The following is a 13,756-nucleotide window of genomic DNA, read 5'->3' as shown; positions in this document are numbered from 1 at the left end:
GTCACGCAGATACAAGTCGGGGGACGTCTCTATAGAACTACTGAGCCATTGCGATACTTAGGGGTATATGTGACCGCTAAATTAGAGCGTCCTCTGACAGTTAGGACCCGCTGCAGGAATGCAGTGCGGGTATCTAGAGCAGTAATTGACTTCCTGAAGAAGTATTCTCCTTCTTGGCAACTGGGTCGTTTAATTTATGAGACTGTCATTGCCCCTGCCATGATATATGGAACGCAGGTTGCAGTCTTAACACGGTACAGCAGAAAGTCTATACGGGGTTTTCATATTTTGAAACTAGAGGGCCAAAACTCTGATCCTACGGAGAAACATTTTAAAGTGTGTACGGAATCGAATTGTATCATTTTCAAATGGCTGTAACTTTTTACTCATTGGGTATTTTCTATTGAACATCTGGGTGAAATTTATTCAATATGTATCGAAAATCCGAATCTTTCTCATCGTGCAATCAGCAGGAAGCTGGGACAATCTACGGTAACTCGTGGTTTAAATTGGTACAACGAGCGTTTGACCATCAACCGGAAAGAAATCAACCAGTTATAGATGTGGCTAAAAAACTGCATTTGAGTAAAACTTTTATTTTGCATGCGAAAAAACGTGATGGATTACATAGCCCAAAGTTCAGAAGGTGCCGAATCGCAATGAACGGCAAAATATGGTGGTGAAAATACGTGCACGGAAGCTCTACACCCAGATGTTGACGAAACCACATTGACTTGATATGGATGACAGGACATATGTAAAAGCAGACCTCCGGCAGCTTGCGGGGCTCCAGTACTTCACCGCTCGTCTCGAATTCAAAGTTCCTGAGGACGTTAGATAGCAGAAGGTGTCAAAGTTTGCCAAAAAGTACATGGTTTGGCAAGCAATTTGCTCGTGTGGATAGCGGAGTACCCCATTCGTGACAACCGGGACGGTCAATGGGCAGGTATACTCGAAGGAATGTCTACAAAAGCCATTACTTCCACTTCTGAGGTTACACAATGGTCCCTCAACTTTCTGGCCGGATTTAGCCTCGTGTCATTACTCGAAAGTTGTTCTGGAATGGTGAGAGACTAAGGAAGTCGATTTCATACCAAAGCCCAAAGCATCCCAACCCCCGAACGCACCCGAACTGCGGCCAATTAAGAAGTATTGGGCCATCATGAACCAGACACTTTGGAAACATCCTAAGGAAATCAGATCGGAGGAGGATATGAAGAGAAGTGAATTTCCACACGAAAAACAGTGGGTCCTAACGTTTTACAAGATTTTATGAGCAGTGTTAAGAGGAAAGTTCTTGAATTTAGATATGGGGGATTCCGTTCACCCTTTAGGTACATTTACTTTTTATAATAATCGTTTTAAACATAGTGTGCGGCTTTACGATTTACGCACGCGAGTTTAAAACCAATTACACTGGTCGATAAAATAAAAAAGTGCATTTCAAAAGCTCAAACCGGAAAAAAATAAAAGATTATAGCTATGCAACCTTTCCATGAATTTTAGTGCCCCTAGCCATTACCACAAAGTGTCAACTTACGTTTCATTTTTTTCCGGGTTGAGCTTTTGGAGTGAACCTGTGATGACAGTAGAAAATTTACAGTTTGTGACTAGCAAATATTTCTCTAATCCAAGTTTAATAATTAATGCTATCGATTAGCCTCGCTACATTTGCGTTGAGCAGATTAGTGAATACCGGGTGTAAAGTTTCTGGTTGGCGGTGTCCACCACATGTTTGTTTCTCAACTTCTCTGGTGGGCATTGCCGCTTCGCTACATCATAACGTTAAGTGCGTCAGGACTTGATTTCCACACTACCAGTTTTGATTTCTAAGTATCATCTTGTACCAGATGATGAATTGACTATTACAACCTGATATACAACATCTTCATCTATTCAGAAACAACTAGTCCAAATACAATAACCAGCCTTACGTAATTTAACGTCAAGTCAAACCTGTTCCACCCTTATTTTTTTACAAATAAATGCAGCGCACTCGTGAGATAGACCAGAATAAATAAAGGTTTTAATCGGTATTATAAAACACAAAATGTAATCCAGCGATGAGTTGCGATATCACGGTTGGCGCATTCCGCATCAATAACGTTTACACTCCTTTTTGTATCTTGCTGAACATTGGAAAATTACTGCAGTATCAATTTCCCTTCGATAGCAATAAACATACATCCACACAGAACGGCACACAAGTCCGGTTTCCTGATGACGGAAGTGACGCGGTTCACGAATGGTGCAATATGTGACTGATGTTGGTAAGCATTGCATGATATACAACAAACTGATCATAAAACAACAGCTGGTGATAAATCGACTTGACACGATGATGATAAGCTTTCATTTTGTTATACAAAAGAAATATTGTTTGATAGAAATGAAATGACAAGATATATTTGCTAGACATAGGAAAAGTTACAATGAAAGAAAAGCTCATAGAGAGTATTTGATATCACAATAAGGCCCTTTGGGTGAATTGCTGCTCGATGAAACTAATCGGGAGCTGATTTAGCAATTTTATTTTGGCACGAATCTTTTTCTTTTTTCAGTTATGCTCTGAAATATCTAAAATCCCTACTGTTTCCCCTAGCTTCGAAAAGCATGGAAGAGCATCTAGCCTGATAATTTGATGGTTCTCATTTTATAATCAGTTTTCAGTTCTTACTTTTCCAGAACTTTTATTACTCGAGGTTTCCGTTTCTGATTAAGACGAGATTTTCTCAGGGTTGTTTCGAACTAATAAAAAGTAATATTTTTTTCTACTACCGTCTGCCGAGCCACGGGGCCATTGCCATTGTGTTGAAAACGCAAAATGTTCGTTTGTAAAAGAATTCAAGATTCATACAAACTTACGACGCCCCAAATTTAACTTGATAAGAAACATGAAATATTTATTCATAACTTGGAATAATATAAAGATAATGTTAGATGTTTTAATTAAATATATTTTTAAAGTCTTAAATAAAAAATACGCATAAACAACGTTAACAAAAATGTTCTGTGTAAACCATCCCGATCAAGAAATCACAACAATTTGCAGTTCAAAAGGTGCATTAAGTAACGTGGAATATGGTCTGATTCCACTAAGATACGAACCCACGACCACCCGCTTGTCAAAGTGGACTCTTCAACGTTGTGGCTACGCAGCCCCCATTCAAATGGCCCGGTCCGTTAGTCAATGGATCATCAGTTGGGCTCTGGGTGGAGCCGCCTTCCCAGACTCCATTGTTTGGGACAATAGTGGCAGAATTCGACTGAGGCAAAATAAGCAAAAATTATGAAGTAGAAAAGAGCGATGGTCATATGACTATAAAAACTATATGAATGATTCTTCAATGTAATAATAGAAATACATTTATTGTAAAGAGAATCACTTCAAATAAGTTACTATCCTAATGATTACACATGATGATTTCGATAGTATTATTGTTATTCCGTAATGACCGCACGCTTAGAGATCGTTAAGTTCCGTATCTCTCCAATCTCGTTAAAATAACCTCCTTTCTGTAATAGTTGTGAATGATTGGATGGTTTTCAGCTCTCTTATTGATCAATTGAACATGGATTCGCACAACGATAGTGATAGTTAGGCAACGATAGTTAGGCATCAATTGACAGAGCCCTTTGAACTGATTGTAACCAATCGCTGTCATTTGTGTTGTTAATATACAACATATACGGATTCTTTTTTTTTAACGACTTTTACATGAGCATTAAAGTTTCTAATCCTCAAGCCTGGAAGGAGAGTGTTTAATTCAGTTTGAAGTTCAGCATTGAAATATATTAAAAGCAAACCGAAGCAAGAAGTTTCATTAAGCGACATAAGGGTTTGCGTAGAATCAGATTAATTGTTTTATGTGAATGACAAAAGTAAAGTAACATATGATCCAGCTGAGTTTATAATCTGCAAGAATATAAAAATCTAATATTTTACTTGAAAAGTTGGAGGTTTAATATATAACTGATTTCAAATTAGGCAATGAAGCTTCCATTAATCCAGCCTTGGTGTCGATTGGTACCTGAGCTCTCATCATGCATTGTAGCAAAATTTTCCGATTGTTCGGAGTTGTTTCATACCAATTACTGCAGTAAATGGCATCAGCTACAGCGGTGCTCTAAAGAAAACTAAATGGATAAATGTTGTGGAATATTGGGTAGTACATCTCTTACTTCAACTGTTAGCTGTGTTCCAAAATAGGCAAAAAATGATATCTGTATAATAATTACAACACTGTAGAGTAGATAGGTCATAATTAGCATGAGCGATGTTCCCAAACCCATAACTAATTGAAAACATAAAACACATAACAGTGCAGCAGCTACCATTAAATGGTTGAAAATTATCATTCGAAACGAGGACATTATTTTTCCGGATAGAGCCAAAACAAGCTTGTGGTATTCGATCAGTTCCATCAATGACTTATCATTCTCTTTGAAAGTTCGATTATGAAACTCTTGCTGTATACACTTAAGGTGTGCCACAACGTTTGCGGCTAGTCCGCCAAAAAAAGCTTCTCCGGCGACACTGACTAACGCGACGAAAATAAGCGCAATAGCAACCCACACGAAGAGCACTACAAAAACTAAACGATTACTTGTGTCAAATGGGAAACTGTAGAATATACTAGTTTTAAAATATCTTCCATGAAAACAGGTTATTTTATACATACGTTAATGTTAATGGTAAATGCCAAACAACGTAGCCTTGGGTGATGAAGCTGTAGAATCCTTTAACCACAGCCGCCATGACGAAGAGAAATCCGGTCCCTAATGTGGACGCAAGATATAGTTTTGCCAAATATTGATCAATCCTATGACTTCGTTCGATAATTTGTACTCCTTCCGGACTGACTGAGAAACCGCGAAAAGAAGTTTATTGGAACATTACCATATACTTAATTATATTGAAGTACCAGTTGCACTCAGCTTACGTAATACACTGACAACCTCCCACAATAGATTTCGGTATGAATTTAGATACAAATGTTTGACAATTGCTAAGTACCCAGTAAAAGCTGGACCTAAGCTATCACATACAAGCACTATGTTACCAATGTTATTCAGTGCGTACAGAATGGCAGCAAAATCCATAACTACCATTGAGCAGAAACAGAAGTAAAAAAGAACCCGGTTGTATACAGTTTCATTTTTCTTTATTCCAATGGAAGCAAGACAATAAAGTTGTACTCGCACGAAGTTTTCTTTGCTCCACGATAATAGGGAGACCATTTTTGTAAACGTATTCGCTGTCAGATGCAAACTGCCGGCTGTGTATGACTTGGTCTTTTTATTTATCAGAAAATTGTCGGGTTGACGCAACTGAACTTATTGTGTTATTAGTTTTGTTGAGAAAGTTTCGAATTACTGACTAAGTTTTTCTATAGTTCATGTCATTCCGAAAAACTACAAGCCTAATGTTAAGTACTGTTACACAAACATTTTCTGAAAGAGAACTTTTGTTTTGCTGATAATAATACGTTGCTCTTAAATGTGGAAAAGTCATGAGAAATTGTTTTGTTTATGAAACTGATACCAAGCAGGTAATTATTGTTTGATCAGTAGCCTAACTTTTATTTACAGTCGAGGGTAGCTATCATGAAAACGATTTCTTTTTCTTCGATCTCTATCGTGTATGAAAACAACTAGAAACAGAAATTCTGGTAAGAACCGATTAGAAATCAAATTATAGTTCGTCAAGTGATTTTTTGCATTACATTACATTACATTACAAATTACATTCGTTACAAGATAAAAAAGCAAAGCCTTGGTGCTACATTCCGTATCGGAATTCGACCTTCTGTTTAACTATACACAGACTTCGCAGCCGACTGTTAAGTGTACAGGACAATTGCGGGGCTAGCGCTACGATCCTACTGACACTAACAGTCTCTCCGGAGCCGGGACTCGAACATACGACGACTGACTTGTTAGGCCAGCATCGTACCTCGAGACAAGCTGGGAGATACAAGATAACTGAACATAAATAAAAGAAATTTCTCGGCAATAAACTACCGAGATCCGGCAAAAAAATTTGAGTGTGTACCGAAATTTTATGAGCTACCGAAATTTCTTGCAAAGTAAAAATATATCTTCTTTTGCCGAATTTCTCGACTAAATCCCTATCTCAATTTATTTTGACGTAAAGTGCCGTTTCACATTTTGGGTAATCTGAAATTTATTGACATCAAAGGTGTTCCTATATTTTTGAATAATAAGAGCGATGGCATTCGTGACAGTTCAAACGAATTTCAGCTTTTTGAACAATGGCAGTGTCAATGGTATACATTATCAAAGCTCCTGTTAACTTGTTCTGAATCGTTAAACTAAGTTTATAATCACTCTGTAATATATTGGCACTAGCATTCCTTTTTTCGAAGGGGCTAATTTATTAATTAATTGTTTGAAAGTCATACTAGTTTAGATATTACACCGATTCCATAACTGGCCAAGGTTCAAATCCCAAAAATTAAAAAAATGCAAATGAGCATATGAAACATAATAGAATTATAACTTTGGATGCAAAATGCCAAAATAAAGCAATCGAAATACAGTCATTATAGATCCGTGTCATATCAACACACATGACCTAACTGTTCAAAAAATCATCAATATTTCTCCAAAAGCTAGAAAAATCGTAAAATGATTTGATGCGAAACCTGTCGTAAAAAATTGTTGCCGAAGCAAACCAAGGCTTATTCATTCGAATATATCACAAACTTATAATAAAAATATTATCAATGCGTAGCACAAATGTTTAACGTCAAAACGAGATTGTCTTTGTATGAGATAAGGATGTTGGAAAAGGAAATTGCTTATTCATTTTCTAGTTCCCGGAATTCCATTTTCGCTGTACGGTAACTTCCTTCTTTTACCTTACCTATCCCTTCCTTCCTTTCTTTCAGGTTGGCACCATATTTGCCATCAGATTATTGTAAGCTCGGCAATCTTTTTTCCACGTATCATACACACAGTTGAGCGTTGTGAGATTTATCACAAATACGCAAAAGCCGCTCTCCATTATTGTAATGTTTTACCCGATATACAACAATATTCATTTCGTAACACTTATATTAGTTACAAAATATGCAATGTTTCCATTTAATTCTACTACAAAAAATCGAATCCGCTGATACGTATTTCGGTAGACTGGTTATAAGTAACTGAAACCGAAATACATATCTGCGAATGATTTAAGCGATATTCGATTTTTTGTAGTAGAATTAAATGGAAACATTGCATATTCTCAATATCTAGTTTCATTCTACCGTGACGCTCAATACGATATTCATATTACACTTATTTTTCCAAATTTTTGTCAACAAAGAAACACGAAAGTTCTAGTAACCATTCTTGGTAGCCAAGATTTTTTTCAATTTTCTTGCAGCTTGCACAAAAACACTATACTGAGCCGATACGAAACAAATTCTGTTAAATGCGCTTTTTATGTAGGTACACATACGAATTTTAATGTATAATATTTAGGTATGTTTTTGTGAAGGACAACTGGTCGGAATGCAATTAGACTGAACCAAGTGATACTTATTTAAAATTCAGTGTTTAACGTCAGTGGATGTGGTAGTTGATAATCTACCTTTCATGAAAAAAAAACGAAATAATTGAACAGCTTATAATGCCATTATAAAAAAATCTGAAGCAGGTTGCACAAATACACGGTGTGGTTAACTTGGAAATCTAATTACTTAAAATAATAATTGGTTCGGTTTACGGTTACATTCTGACCAATTATAGAAAAGTCTGATTAATTGATATCAGACTCAACCATGCAATATGGTCAATATGCACTAGCAATTAAAGGCAAACAATCATATATTTGCATGGTACAATATAAGATTGCATGTCAACTTAATAACATGCTGAATTAAACAATTAACGCCTATCAATACGGTGATATAGTTTCATGGCATGTCATTGTGGCAACGATGAATGCACCGATTGCATAAGGTGACACCATGATTATAAGCTTTACACAGAAATGTCATCGTTGACCTAATTGCTCGTGCACTGACACTTGAAATTTTTCCACACGATTCGAAATAAAAGGCGATCATGAAGCCATTTTTCCAATCAAACGTAGTTTTACGGAATTTGTGTGAAGGATTGTAGGAAAAATGAGTTTATTGAAAGCATGGAATGACGACAACTTTTTCCGTGTGCAATTCATTTCTTTGACTCTGATTGGTATTGAAAACAATGTCCAATTATTAAACCGGATTCGTTTCAATGTCTGTTTAGTGTCTATACTGGTAATGGATTTGGCAACCGCTCTTTTTGCATTGGAAAATATCAGTGATATTGCACTTGTATGTGATAGTCTAGCTCCTTTTTTTACTGCATATTTAGGGGTTTTCAAGCAACTACATCTAAGAAAACACAAGCAGGCGTTATGGGAAATCATTAATCATTTGAAGAAAATGAGAGATTGTGGTAAGCTTGAATGTTTTTTAGACAGTAAATTATGTTTTTTGTCGATGTTAATATAAATTCAAGTTATAACAGTTCTTAACATAACCGAATTATGGAAGTTTTCATATTCAAGGTATCAATCATATTTCCTGTTTTCTAAACTGCAAAATATTATTTGACTCTTTAATGCGCGTCTAAAAAAAATTCGAAAAGATTCAAAATCGTTAATTTGTGCAAAAATTGGCCTCGTTTTTTTAAATTTTGTTTACATCGCATCAAAAATTGGTAATCTGCGAACAAAACTCTATGGAATCAAAATGTATGAATATGCTTTTTGATATATTATGTAATCTGGTAACATAGGCCACCGGCTATATTGGAAGACAAAAGCATATTCAATATTAACCATGGAAAGCCCCTTCATCTACTCATCAATTCAACGAACACAACAAATGTTGAAAAAGCTAACCTGCCAACTGTTGAATATTCATCTATTAGACGAAAGAAAGATGTGTGTTGATGATTCTGTACGCTTTCAGGTTTGTTTTTGCTTATCTTTCCCGAAAATATTTTCTGCATATAGGTTAAACAACATTACTTTTTGGGGTTTAAATAAATGTTGGAGGGTGCACAGAGAATTTATGTTGAATTTATAAGCTATGCTTGGATTATTTTGGATTGATTATAACTGAAATACTGAATTATAAATAACATAAATTGTTGCATTGTAAAAAGCACTGGTTCATATTATTTATATTTAATTAATTCAGTTTGAAATGGTAAATACCGAAATTTGATTGGGCTAGATGGTTTTTAACTACACAAAGGACGCTTTTTATGCGTTTTTTACGCGGCTTATTTTACGCGGATTCCGGAGTTTACGCGTTTTTTTTACGCGGCACGTATGGGTCTCCTACGAAAGGCAGAAAATCGAAAGGCAGAATCACGAAAGGCAGAATCACGAAAAGCAGAATTAGGAAAGGCAGAATATTTCATAAGGCAGAATAACGAATGGCAGAATCAAAAAATGGACTTTTTCTTTTTAACAATACACACTCGCGGCCTTTGGCCGACTCTATTGTCCAAGTGTGTGCTGCCCTTACTCGCTACCGCTCGTTCGGACTTAACTAAGGGAAAGAAAACCTGTTTGAATAATCCTAGAAAACCAGTAGATCAGTCGTTTGAATGCGAGAGCCCGCCGCTTCCGACGGCGGGTCGGCGGCCGGCTCGGACCGCGGAAACCACGGCGGCTTTGTGCCGCCTCGGTTCCTTGCCCTCCTTTATGCGTCTTCGCCGCATGAATTGTTTTATGTTAATTATAATCAACTAGCCGTTGAGACTAGTGTAAGTTATACCTACCATCGAAAAATTACTCTCCGCGATGCAGTGAGATTCTTTAGGACCTGAGCCAAACCAGTTTGCCCGTTTCTGATCTAATAATTAGGCTTGATTTGCACCTCCCATCAAAACTGGTCATTGCTTGTGACCAGTTATTATGTCTGGTTACCATAAAATATTAAATAATAAAGGTAGAGTAGCAGCTTTGATACCGTGACCAGGATTCGCACTAATTTGTCATCACGCACTTGCCTATCGTGAGTTAGGTTTTGCTACCAGTGATTCTGCCTTTCGTGCCCTTCGAAATTCCGCCTTTTGAAATATTCTGCCTTGTGTGTACGGCCATAGAGTTCTGCCTTTCATGATTCTGCCTTTCGTGATTCTGCCTTCTGTGGCGAACCCGCACGTATCCCCCGCGTAAAAAGCGACTGTAGTGTACATCAAAAATCGTCGAAATAAATTTTTCAAAAAATCTGTACTATAGAAAAAAAATTTGGACGATAACGCTGATAAAAAACATGCGTGTGCAAAGTTCTGGGTACATTATTTTAAATCATACAGGCCCGCTTGTTGAAAACTTAAGAATTCTGCTATTGCTACGATTTTTACAAAACAAAAACTTAACTTTAAAACTCTTAAGAGGAAATACATAGTTTCATATTTATTCCCTGCATAACAAACACACAGGGTATAAAATATGTTTTGAGATAGTTTTATACGCCTATCAGCTAAATTTTCGATTCTGAAATATTTTGGTTAAGTTGATATACTGGGTTATACATACATACAATTCATTCATTAGCTTTCCATTTCGTTCCATTAGCTTAAAAAAACTAGTATACAAGCCTTCTTGATATTGTTTTTTGAAGACATGTAAGTAATTGTATTAATATTCTATAGCTACAACACGTGAGCTTCAGATAATCGAAGAAAGTATTAAAATTGACCAGTATCTGGCCACAGCTTTCCTGTCATCAACAATAACAACCGCTTCATTATTTGTCGTTGCCGCCTTTGGAAGAGGATTATATAATTCGATATTCAACGAAAGTTCCCATTGGCCACTTCCGCTGTCGCTAAGGTACAAGTTACGACATATTTCTTGATTCGAATCGACTACTTTTTCCATCCATTCACAGTTTTCCGTTTGACACGAGCCATCCAGTCGTATTCGTTATCCTGTTTATATGGTCGAGTGCTGCGATGTACATGGTTGCATTTGCTAGCGTGTCGAGTGATGCAGCGTTTGCTGGAATAGCCTCTAATCTGGCAGCTCACTTTCAGTGCATAAAACTCAGATTTGTAGACCGAAGTTTTTCCAATGAAGACGAGTCTTTAAAAAAATTGATAAAATATCATGCATCAACACTGCATTTGTCACAAAAGCTAATGGCTTCATTTCGAGTGATAATTTTCCAGAACCTGTTGGTTGCTTCTGTACTGTTATGTGCATTGGGCTTCCAGTTGGTAATGTTTCTTGGTTCTTCAATCATGTTCATATATCTTGCATTCGTTTCTGCTATTGTAATTCAAATTACATTTTTCGCATATTTTGGGTCATTATTGTATCACGAGGTTCGTACGAATACAAACTAAATATTATTGTCGATACAACGGCTGACATATTTTAGAGTACTTCAATTGCTGACGCTATCTACTGCAGTAATTGGTATGAAGCTTCACCTAAAACCAGACGGATATTATTACAATGTATCATGCGAGCTCAGCTTCCAGTTAATACGAAAGCCGGATTCATGGTTGCTTCGTTGCCAACAATGAGAGCAGTAATTATAATATTACGTTGTAACATTCACTTTTAAACATTGTTGTAATTATTCTTACAGATATTGAGCTCAGCTGGATCCTATGTGGCACTTCTTCTGTCATTCACATGAGTTACTTAGAATAACAATAATCAATAATTTTGATACGTAGATGAATCGGTATACGAATAAACCTGCATCAATTGAGTAGCTTAACGATTATAGGCGCATGTCGCTACATCGTATAGTATTTTTCGTTTATCTATATATTCACAAAGATTCTAGTAACGTTCAAATCACTTGTTACATTTGATCAATAAATAATGCACGTGGTCCCGTTCTGAATAAATTCACAATTTCGATTTTGTGTTTTTCGGACGATTTTGATAGTCTCTTGCCTTTATCCTAGAACGGTATGGCAAAACCGAAGCTCTAATTTGTTTAGACTAGTTTGACGAATGTTTGTGTGGGTTGGGGAGATCTAGTTACGCCATAGGTGAATTTTGTTGCATATGTGGTTTCAACATCTTCTTATATCTTCTTATATATAATTATGCAATTCCGAAACGCAGTTGGTGTTATTGATATTGTTTCTCTCGTTTCTGACTTTATTCGATCATGAAATGGCTAAATATTATTCAATGTGGGTATTTTTAGAACCTGGATAATTTACAGAGACCAGAACTCGTCCTCAGATGCGATCTAGAATTCCAAGCTGTTGCTTTCCGGTCTTTTGAAAGATTTTTAAATTTTCACTCTACTCAAAAAATAAAAAAAAGATCGGTTTTAACAGATCTAGTGTCGACTGAATGGGCTATCATTCAAACCTTAGGGAATGAAACCCATAGATATTACACTTAAAACTTGTTTCTTGTTACCGTAGGAGATATATTTGACAACGATGTCAAAGACCAGGCACCAACACTTATCACTCTTACTAAATCTACAAAATTTACCTGTATCGTCGACTGGTTTCGAGAAAAATTCTGCTCAGTAGTAAAGTAATTGGTAATTAGATAGATAAAAATCAATCAACAGTCGTTGAATACAAAAATATTAATCTATGTTAGAATATAGATACATTCTGTGTCTGTGTATGTATGTGAATATAGACTTGTATGTAAAAATGTATTTTCGTATTTGTGAGTATTATTATTATTTTTTGTTCAAGTAAAGGTATTGATATTATTTTGTTGACACGGCACAATACAAATCAATGTTTTACGGAGCGGAGCCAATTAAATCTAATGCCTTATTGTCTAAAATATCTTATGACCTAAAGACAAATTTTTGTATCCTTGCTGCCGACTACGAGCTCAAACTAAATCTAATACTAAAACCAACATGTATTGCCTTTCTCCTAGAAAGGTATAGCAATCACTGGAGAAACCAAAGGTATAAAAGTGGTCCCAATGGTCGAATGTCATATACCACTCGACACCTTTCGACGAACTGAGCATTTTCTGTATGTATGTATGTATGTATGTATGTATGTATGTATGTATGTATGTATGTATGTGTGTGTGTGTGTGTGTGTGTGTGTGTGTGTGTGTATGTGCAACTTTTTTTTCTCACTCACTTTTCTCAGAGATGGCTGGACCGATTTTCATTAAATTAATTGCAAATGAAAGGTCTAGTTGCGCCATAGGTTGCTATTGAATTTTATTGTAATCGGATTTTTAGTTTAGAGGTTATGTATCAAAATGAAAAATCACGAAACATCAATATCTCAGAAACCACACAACCGATTTCAATAACTGGTTTCAAATGATTGGGCTGTCCCCAGAACCATTAACTTTTGAATTTCGTTATGATTGAACATATGGTTCAAAAGTTGTGTAAAGAAAAGTTATCCTGAGGTTGTTTAAACTCACTCAATTTTCTCAGTGATGGCTGAACCGATTTTCACAAAATTAGTGTCAAATGAAAGGTCTAGTTGCCCCATAGGTTGCTATTGAATTTCATTGTAATCGGATTATAACTTTGTCCGTTGTTCATAAAAATGTGAAATCACATAATGAAAGTAAACATATTTTGACTTTCTCCTAACGATCACTGGCTAAATAAAAGGTAGAAAAGTGATCCAAACGGCCGAATGTCATATGCTACTCGACTCAGTTCGACGAATCGAGCATTTTCTGCATGTATGCATGTATAGGTGTATATGTTTGTGAGAGAGTGTGGGTGTGTACGTGTGTATGTGCACCTTTTTTCGCACT

At 36.2% G+C, this 13,756-nt stretch overlaps 2 protein-coding genes and 1 long non-coding RNA gene across 10 annotated transcripts in view; 2 read left to right on the top strand and 1 right to left on the bottom strand.

Annotated features, from left to right (window-relative positions):
• Positions 1 to 13,756, top strand: part of LOC129721186 (uncharacterized) — a 74,199-nt gene that overhangs the window by 18,183 nt on the left and 42,260 nt on the right. The gene's annotated exons all lie outside the window — the stretch shown is intronic.
• Positions 2,225 to 11,862, top strand: LOC129721190 (odorant receptor 45a-like). Its single transcript, XM_055673473.1, has 5 exons — positions 2,225 to 2,270; positions 10,675 to 10,855; positions 10,914 to 11,349; positions 11,406 to 11,558; positions 11,619 to 11,862. Exons 1-5 carry the CDS (start codon positions 2,246 to 2,248, stop codon positions 11,667 to 11,669), a joined length of 846 nt encoding a protein of 281 aa, XP_055529448.1. The 5' UTR covers positions 2,225 to 2,245; the 3' UTR covers positions 11,670 to 11,862.
• Positions 3,688 to 4,112, bottom strand: LOC129721195 (uncharacterized). Its single transcript, XR_008727368.1, has 3 exons — positions 3,975 to 4,112; positions 3,808 to 3,916; positions 3,688 to 3,747 (listed from the first exon to the last, which is right to left on the bottom strand). It is a non-coding gene; the product is annotated as an uncharacterized LOC129721195 (long non-coding RNA).

The sequence above is a fragment of the Wyeomyia smithii genome, chromosome 2, assembly GCF_029784165.1.
Source record: "Wyeomyia smithii strain HCP4-BCI-WySm-NY-G18 chromosome 2, ASM2978416v1, whole genome shotgun sequence".
NCBI lineage: Eukaryota > Metazoa > Arthropoda > Insecta > Diptera > Culicidae > Wyeomyia > Wyeomyia smithii.
Note: the sequence above shows the minus strand (reverse complement) of the source record. Positions and strands in the feature narration are given on the sequence as shown.

Bases quoted from the DNA above. Each gene is read 5' to 3' on its own strand.
- LOC129721190 (XM_055673473.1), top strand. From the start codon at position 2,246: ATGGTGCAATATGTGACTGATGTTG. The intron at 2,271-10,674 runs GTAAGCATTGCA...AATATTCTATAG, and splicing joins GCAATATGTGACTGATGTTG to CTACAACACGTGAGCTTCAG. The intron at 11,559-11,618 runs GTAATTATAATA...TTATTCTTACAG, and splicing joins CGTTGCCAACAATGAGAGCA to ATATTGAGCTCAGCTGGATC.